The sequence below is a fragment of the Corapipo altera genome, unplaced genomic scaffold (genome assembly GCF_003945725.1).
Source record: "Corapipo altera isolate COAL_440 unplaced genomic scaffold, ASM394572v1 171, whole genome shotgun sequence".
In the NCBI taxonomy this organism is placed as follows: Eukaryota; Metazoa; Chordata; class Aves; order Passeriformes; family Pipridae; genus Corapipo; species Corapipo altera.
In genome coordinates, this window is record NW_020884972.1 from 156,505 (window position 1) to 165,818 (window position 9,314).

The 9,314-nt window shown below is 43.8% G+C and overlaps 1 protein-coding gene across 2 annotated transcripts in view; it reads left to right on the forward strand.

The window, feature by feature from the left end:
- The window catches only part of ADAM28 (ADAM metallopeptidase domain 28), a 24,997-nt gene that overhangs the window by 711 nt on the left and 14,972 nt on the right, over positions 1-9,314 (forward strand). For both annotated transcript variants that reach the window (XM_027665170.1, XM_027665171.1), the window contains exons 2-8: positions 2,191-2,291; positions 3,237-3,313; positions 4,837-4,915; positions 6,706-6,782; positions 7,270-7,465; positions 7,847-7,909; positions 8,306-8,377. In XM_027665170.1, the coding sequence (XP_027520971.1) occupies positions 2,191-2,291; positions 3,237-3,313; positions 4,837-4,915; positions 6,706-6,782; positions 7,270-7,465; positions 7,847-7,909; positions 8,306-8,377 (665 nt within the window). The remainder of the gene's footprint in view (positions 1-2,190; positions 2,292-3,236; positions 3,314-4,836; positions 4,916-6,705; positions 6,783-7,269; positions 7,466-7,846; positions 7,910-8,305; positions 8,378-9,314) is intronic.

The following is a 9,314-nucleotide window of genomic DNA, read 5'->3' on the forward strand; positions in this document are numbered from 1 at the left end:
TTCTATTTGAACCCAAATAACAACATGACCCAAATTAAAACCTTTAACCCCCTTATTATTGTGTGGCACTTCAATACTTCTGAGTATTCCTGTACCTTCACCTGAGCAGACCCCACTTTTTTTCCTTTCAATTGTTCCTTTCAATTCATATCAACAGGGAACAGATTTTTTTTGTCAGGGCTTGGCAGGCACAGGCACGGGCAGGTTTTAAATCCATAATTAACCATGTAATTTATACTCAGGCAGGTATCTAAGTTTGGATTATTTGCACAGAATATCTGGAAATGGGCACGGTGTTTAAGGTGTTATATCTTTTTTTTCCTCGTTGCCAGTGGATTCCTCACTAATGATTTTTAGTTTAGGCACTTGGAAAAGTATATAATTATTTCTCCATTATTACACAGCACCAGGCCCAAGGAATTTCTTTCCTCCTTAAACCTCCTGACTCCAGACAGTGCCTGAAGGCAGACAAAGACAATACACTGATTAAAAAACTCCCTCTAAGAAATCATTTGTTCCAGGCCAAAATTAACCAGTTTTCCTCGAAAAGCCTTTTGCATCAGACTGCAGGAAAGGGATAAGTTTAGTCCTGAGTCTTCATTTAAATCCCACTTAAACTTGAACTGGCTGGGCTGGAGTTGGACAAAGGGTGTGAACAGTGAGATAAAACTGGAGAATTCTGTACCAAGAGGCCTAAAATATCACTGATCCTACTTTATGGCTGTGGAAAAGACTTAAGTCTGAAAACCACGATTTTTTAAACAAAATAAATGTAATTATCTGCTTAAAATAAACTACAAAAGATCCCTGGGAATTGCAGGAGTAAAGTTACACTTGGTATTTGCTCTGAGCACGTGCCCAGGGCTCTGTGCAAGAGCTCAGCTGGTGTAAGGTCACTTCTCCACCAGTTTTAGCAAGATATAACCCAGTTTATTCTGCAATTACTTTTGGAAAGGGTTTAATCCAGCAAACCAGGTGCAAAGATGGAATCTGTTTGTCTGACTGGGACAATTTGCATGGGGATGTGCTCTGTTGTTCCAGACAAATTACAGGCAGTGGGTGCCCCACTCCTGGGAAAACCTGGGCCTGGGGCAGGGAATTAAATGGGAGGTGTATCCTCCCTTTGGGCTTTGTGGGGTTAGGTTTGTTTGGGTTTGGTTTTGTATTCAAGTACAGGCTCTTGTGCTCTGAGCCCTCCAGAATTTCCAAACTCACATGAAATGTCCTTCAGTAGGAGATTTAAGAGTTCAGGGGCATCTAAAACCTGCTGTTGCCTTGTTGGAAACCAACACAACCAACCCTGTTTTCCCAAAAACCTGGACAGCAGCTGCTCTAATGAACTTCTGGGATGCCATAATTAAATTCTCTGTGCTGCCCAGCCCTGCAAGTGGTGCCCCAAATTAACTTTGGTCGAGATTTATTTGGGTTCAGAGCAGAAAACAAAAAGAAACCCTTTTCCTCAGCTCTGGATTTCCTCCCAGAGTTCTTACAACCACTGCAGAGACACAACGTGGCTTAAAGACCATGAGAAAGGGTTATGGGAGTTAAAGAATTACCTGGATTCCTTCCCACCTTCAAAATTTTCCTCCTTTAGTGCTATCTCCTATTATTTTACCTGGTTTTGCTCAAACACCTCCTTTAAACCTTCTTCTGTCACAGCTTTGTACCTCCCTCCAACTAAAGAGGTGAAAGTGCCTCTGTTATCAAGTTCTGTCACAATTATTTATGGGAGAAAGCTTTCCAAGACAGAAATCCAGCCTCATTCCAAACCTCTGCATTGTTGTAAGTTTATTTGCTGATCTCCAGGCAGTCTGGACTTGCCCATCATGTGATAAAGATTTGGAGATCCCCCTTTTCCCAGAGCTTTATAAATTAATCCCTGTCACCTGCAAAGTGCAGAGGCAAAGGCTGGTCTGGCAGGCTGGGACTTGAACTGCTCAGAGAAGCCCACAGGGAAATATTTGGACGCCTGGAAGCAGCCAGGTGGGGCAATTCATCCCAAATCCAGGTGGGAAAATTCATCCCAAATCCAGGTTGGGAACAACCTTCTGGTGTCAGGTGGCCACGGACCCCTGAGCACGAGGCATGAGGGGTGCAAGAGCCCCAAAAAATCAGCCTTGAGAGGCAGGAAATGAGGTGTTTGATAAGATAATGCTGGGTTTTCCTAAATATCCATCTGTTTTTCCCCAGGGAGCACCAGCAGGGAGTTACCTGGAGTGGAGAGCTATGAAATAGTTTATCCACAGAAGTTGCGCTCGGTGCAGAAAAGGAGCCCGGGAAGGAACACCCAGGTATCAAAAGAGAGATGTTTGATGTTCCTGGGAGATGGGGAAGGGTTTCTGGAGTCGGGATACCCACAGTTTTTAAGGGCAAGGGACTTTGGAGCCAGAGAGTTGATCTTCCAAAAGGAAATGAAAGAGAAACCCTGGAAAAGTGATGCCGTGTCCAGTGGAGAGGAGCTGTGAGGTGGGACATGTGCAGTGACCAGCAGTGGGTGTTTTAGGACCTGAATCTCTGCAAAGATGTTGGCTTTGACACCACTCAAAAATTTAATAACCTCCAGACAATTTATTTTGAAGCTTAAAAGCACTTAAAAGCCTTCAGCACTTCCAGAGGGTGTTATGGAAGTGTTTAAACTTCAGCATCCAACCCAGCAGTGACCAGCAGTGGGTGTTTTAGGACCTGAATCTCTGCAAAGATGTTGGCTTTGACACCACTCAGATTTTTAATAACCTCCAGACAATTTATTTTGAAGTAAATTCAACCAAAAGCTGAAAAGCACTTAAAAATCTTCAGCACTTCAGAGGGTGTTATGAAAATCTTTAAACCTCAGCATCCACCCCAGCAGTGACCAGCAGTGGTTCTTTTAGCACCTGAATCTCTGCAAAGATGTTGGTTTTGACACTACTCAAATTTTTTATGACCTCCAGACAATTTATTTTGAAGCTTAAAAGCACTTAAAAGCCTTCAGCACTTCCAGAGGGTGTTATGGAAGTGTTTAAACCTCAGCATCCACCCCAGCACTTCCCCAAACATGTTTAGGATGGTAAAAATGAATTTGCAAAGTTAAATTTCTTCCTCTAAGTAAAAAAAAAAAATACGAGACAGAAGTAACCTCCTGCTTATTGTGTTGCTGCCAGAGCACTTGTTTTTGGTGGGAAGAGGAGGAAAAGAGCACTGCTGGCAGGTCAATGAGTTGTAGCAGCCCACAGTCTAACACTTCAATCTGTTTACAGACCAAATATGTTGACAAGGTGGAGTATGGAATCAAAGCCAACGGCCAGGAAGTCGTCCTGCAGCTACAAAAAAATAAGTAGGTTGGGTTCAACTCTTTCCTCGGGTGTTTTTCCTGCCTCTGAATGACTGTGGGGTGTTCAGGATACAAAAAACCCAGGATTTAGGCCCTTGTAAAATGGAGGTATTGGGGTAAAAACAACTTTTCAAGAGAAAAAGGGGAGAGAAGCATCATGGCACTGTGTTGGGAACATGAAATAAGGACTTGGCCACGAGGCATCACCGTGGTGGAGTGACTTGCCTGTACCTCTGCTCTCCCATTTGTTTCCTAAAGGGCCAAATCCCTGAAAGTTTAATGTTTTTATGGTATTCCACAAGTTTTCTGGGACCATGAGTAGTCAGGGGGTTATAAACTCGTAGCATGCAGTGACAGGACAAGGGGGAGTGGTTTTAAAATGAGAGAGAGAGCGGGTTTAAATTAGATATTGGGAGGGAATTCCTGCCTGGGAGAGTAGGGAGGGGCTGGGATGGAATTCCCAGAGAAGCTGTGGCTGCCCCTGGATCCCTGGAAGTGCCCAAGGCCAGGTTGGAGCAACCTGGGCTAGTGGGAGGTGTCCCTGCCCATGGCAGGGGTGGAATTAATTGATCATTAAGGTCCCTTCCAACCCAAACCACTCTGGGATTCTGGGATAGATTTGTTGATGTTGGAGGTATTTTCCATTCTATGCTTCCATATTTAAATATCTCTATATTAGATAGATAGAGAGAGATATTTATCTTAACACTACTGCTGTTGGACTTGGAATAATCTAATATATCCTGGCATTGATAAGGTGCTTCCTGGAAGTGGAAAATAGGGAAAATTCTCCCCCTTGGCTGCAGGAACAGGCCTGGAAAGAGGCCATGCAGAGGGTACAGAAGGGCAGGGGGCTTTGTCACACAAGGAGAAGCCCAAAATTGCACAGAACAGCACAGAATAAAGCTCAGCTGGGATTTTCTGGCCCCACCAGAATACTGAACACGTAATCAGACAAGTCTGCATTAATAATTACTTTTCAAAAGGCTGTGTAAATACAACAGCACCATAATGAATTCACCTTAAATATAGACTATAATTAACTGCTTGCCCCTGTTTTAATCTAATCTAAATATTTGCAGTGGGGAGAGGGAAAATATACTGTAATAAATCCCTTCCTTTGAAGAGAAGTGGGACTGTGGCAGTTTGGGGCAGTTGCCCAAACAGAAGTGAGGCAGATTTGCTTTGCTGCTGATTTTAGTCAGATGCATAAAAAGCCAAAAAAAAAAAGGATCAATATGTAATTATACATTTGCATTCAGATCTGCTGGGAGATTAGTTTAGAGCAATGAAATGAGTAGATTTTAATTGCCTTCTTCTCCTTGAGAAGTGTCCCTTTATTTGAGGAAGGACCAGGAACAGGCAGAATTCCCCACCCTGCTGCTCTGCTCGCTGAGTTTTTTCGATACTAATAATAACCTGGGTAATTGTTTGAATTCCCCACGTGCTTGGTGGGTTGTGTAATCACCTCATTCCTATGTGGCTACAATTTCTTTGGAATAAGAACTGCACTTGGCTCTTTGCAGGGATCTTTTAGGTGGAGATTACACCGAAACCGTTTATTCGGACGACGGTCGACAAATAACAAGAACTCCTCGGATCAAGGTAATAAAGGAAGGCTTTTTTTCCCATATATTTACAGTCCTGAGGTCCATATGAGATTCCTGAGGCTGTGAAATAATAGGAGATATAAGACAGAAAGGAAAGATTTTAAATCAAGCTTCTAAGCCTGTAATTTAGGATGTGTCTGAAGGGACAGGGAAAATGCACAGATTTATCCTGTTCTTGGATTCAGGGAAGAGAGAGGAGATCATTAATACCCTGGTGGTGTTTTTCTGGTGGATTTGGGTCATTCACTGAAGAGCTGGACTCGATGATCCTGGTGGGTCCCTTCCAGCTGGGAATATTCTGGGAAGAAGGGACTCGTGGCTTGGGCAGAGCTGAGCCCGGTTTGTTCCCGCGGGGAATCAGCCCCACAGGAAGACACCACCTCTCCCCTGAGTGCTGATGAACAGCCTGTGAGTCAAACCTCTCCCTCCTGGCAGGACAGGGAGTGGAGCCAGGGCCATCCCACTGCTCCCAACCTGCCTGTTTGCCCTCCTGACCCCGCTCCTGTTCACACCCTGCTCCCGGCGAGATCAGAGGTTGGGATAAACCCCATTTCCTCCGGGCTCACCTTCCCACCCACGCTCAGCAGATGCACTCAGGTCACTCCAGGTGCTTTCTCTGATCTGTGACAAATCAGTTCTTCCACCCAGACACAAAGGGAGTCACCACAGAAAGGATTTTTTAATTAACTCTGCCCTCCTCGGGAATTAACTCTGCACTCCTCAAGAATTAACTCTACCCTCCTTGGGAATTAACTCTGCCCTCCTCAGGCTGATCTTCCATCTGAAGCTCCTTTTCCCAGCTCATTCCATGTGTTTTAACACCCAGGATTTGGAATCCAAAGCCTCATTTTCTTTGTCAGCAGGAACAGGAGGATCTCGAGTGAAATAAATGAAAGAATTCTGGGTTCGGGGGTTTTTTTTGGGGGGGGGGGGCTAAAGGCATTTCTCATTGCTCCAATGATTTTTCCTAAATAAATCCTGGGAAAAGCAAACATCACCTAAACGTGGATAAAGACAGACTCAATCAGGCCTATCTGTGCTGAACAGGGAATTCATATTTTGCTCTTAAATCCTCCAGTGATGGAGATAAATCCTCCCCTTTCCCCCAGTGATTTTCCCTTTTTTGGATCTCTTTATCCCTGTAAGAAAGTTGTCACTCTGTGGTGAAAGGAAGACAAATAAATGGTAAAAGTGAACCCAAAGATCCAGGAGCAAACAAAAGGCATGAGGCAGGAAGGTTTGGGGCCGTGTTCTTAAGAAATCCATTCAGGAAAACGTTAAAGGTAACATTTCCCACAGTCCCTCGGTGACTTTGAAGTCTCTTTGAACACAGAAATATAAACCTGAGATCCTTAAGCCAATTAAGTCACAAAACTCTTTCCCCTGATCATACATTTAACATTTTAATCTCACTGAAGTTAATTGCTGGGTTATTAAACGGTGTTGCCTTGAAATTTGGCTGCAATAAAATCATTTGGTGTGGACTTTAATTCAGCAGTTTGTGCTTAATTTGGAACAGTGTGTGTCCATATCCTTATTTTTATGGGCTCTTGTGTACTGACCAGATCCCACCACGACTGGTTGGTCACAATTTGGGTCCCTCCTTGTTGAAGGATAAAAATAATGGTTAGGGAATAATTTTTTAATTCATTTTGAGACCCTGCTAATGGGAGATTTCAGCCAGGGCTGTTTATTGTAGTTTGTCTTTTGAAATCACTGGATCCAGGCCAGTTGGGTCAATGGGACAGGGCCCAGTGTGACTCTGGATTTTCCTTTTCCCAACAGGATCACTGTTTTTATGAAGGTCACGTTCAGGATGATGCTGAGTCCACAGTGAGCATCAGCACCTGCCAAGGGCTCAGGTAAGGGCAGCTTTGCTTCCCAAAGGCACAATAGGAACATTCTGGGATAAATTCCATATAAAAAGAATCGGGATGGAAATAAGTCATGTGATCTTCTATTCCTGCTGACAAGGAAACCACTTTACTAAAGAAGCAGGGAAAGAAGGGGAGGAGAAGTTCCTCAGTTCCTTACGATATTTCAGCTTTTCTTCTCACCTTTGAATTCCTCACTGAAACAAAATTTACTTTTCAACCCCCTCTGTTAGCACAAACCCCAACAACTGAAATCAAATTAATTCCTACACCAGCTTCCTTTCACTGCCAGTCTCCTCCTCAGAGAATTCACTGACCACCCAAATCTTCCAGCTGATTCAGCAGCTTTAATTCCTGATTTAAATTTACATTGGCTGAAGGCTGCCAGAATATTCCATGCTTGGGATAAACGCTCTGGAGATGCTGTTGCTGTCTTGATTAAAAAAAAAAATCACAGTCCAGCTCCTTTTTTCAGTGGCTATTTTGAGACCCGTGGCCAGAGGTACCTCATCGAGCCCCTGGGAGGCTGGGAGGGAGCAGAACACGCCGTTTATAAATACGAGGCACTGAAACAAGAGCCCATCAAAACCTGTGGCCTCTCCAACAACAGCTGGGAACAGGATTCTGACGACCCCATCAACGACATCTTCAAATCCAGCAACAGCCCCGAGGTAAGGACAGGGTTAAACACAGAGGGAAGGGGTTAAAAACTCAAATTTGAGGAGCCCAAGCCCCACTTTGGCTGCTCATTGCATCAGATTTTAAAGAATCAGCACAAAAATCTTCCAGATCTGAGATTTCAGAGTCACCACCCAAGCTAAACCCTCCTGCCTTTACCAGCAGGTGCACCTTTACACACTAAATACTTATTTAATATCCAGCAGACCCTTCATAATCTTAATAATTTTAATATCTAACCTGCTTCTCGTCTTTTAAAAACAGTCCCACTCTAAATGACTTGGCCAAAGAAACACCTCCAAGAGTTAATAGATGGGTTTGAAGTTGCAAAGATTGAGACTAAAGCAGGTCATTTATATCTATTATTTCTTTAGATGAAAGAGTATCTGAAAGCCAAAAAATACCTGGAGCTCTACATAGTTGCAGACAACACTCTGGTGAGTATTGGAATTGTTATTTTCCCAGGATAGGTGTTGCTTGTATCCCTGGGCTCCTGCTTTTCCAACTGCTGAGCTTGGGTGGGAAAAGGGTTTCCTAAAATGGGGTTATTTTCAAAATCCTGCCTAGAGATGAAGAAAATTCAGAAAACCCCTTAAAGTGCCTAAAAATCTTGAGGCTGAATGGACCAATAAAAGGATCATGGAGTCCAAGCTCTTCTCTGCACCCTGAACTTTAATACACATCTTGAAACATATTGCTTGTTAAAATACTACATAAAAAGAGAATTTCTCATCAAGTAACCCGGACATGGGGTGGTTTGCAGCACAATTGATTTTCTGATCAATCCCTTTTCCCCCCTCTCCTTTTCCTGACGTTCTGTATTTACATTTTAGTACCAGAACCACGATAAAGATGTCAAAGCCATCAGACAGAGGGTGTTTGGAATCGTCAACTACGTCAACACGGTAGGAGCAAACCAATGACATCAAAATCCAAGTTTTTTCTGTTGCAAACAACACAAATGTTCATTATTTTGTATAGTAATGAATGAAAACTCAAGTGCATCGTAATTTAAGGAGGAAATTTAGCACTTAACAGGAAATTATCCTGTTCTTTGCCTTCGGATATGAGATTTTTCTAAAGAAGGATTTATACTGAACTTTGTTATCACTTGTTAAAATGAATGACTGAAAAAAAAGAATCATGGAATCATGGAATCATAGGATCATGGAATCATAGAATCATGGAATCACAGAATCAACTGGGTTGGAAGGGACCTCTGAGATCATCAAGTCCAACCCTTGATCCAACCCCACAGTGGTTACTAGATCAAGGCACTAAGAATAAACTGATCCTTGATTTCTTTTGCAAGCCAGACTTCTTCCAAAATCACTGGAATTTTCAAGGAGTTCAGAGCCATTTTTAAAGTTGATTTGAATGTGATTTCCTGCTTGGTTGGCAGGGGTTTTGTGGGTGGAAAAGATTCAGGCGGACGATGCTGCGAGTGAGGGAAGGGGCGAGGGTTTGATTCCGAGTGAGGGCGAGGGTTTGGTTCCAAGTGAGGGAAGGGACGAGGGCTTGGTTCTGAGTGAGGGAAGGGGTGAGGGTTTGGTTCCGAGTGAGGGAAGGGGTTGAGGGTTTGGTTCTGAGTGAGAGTGAGGGTTTGGTTCTGAGTGACGGCAAGGGTTTGGTTCCGTGTGAGGGAAGGGGTGAGGGCTTGGTTCTGAGTGAGGGAAGGGGCGAGGGTTTGGTTCTGAGTGAGGGAAGGGGCGAGGGTTTGGTTCTGAGTGAGGGCGAGGGTTTGGTTCCGAGTGAGGGAATGGACAAGGATTTGGTTCCGTGTGAGGGAAGGGGTGAGGGTTTGGTTCCAAGTGAGGGAAGGGGCGAGGGTTTGGTTCTGAG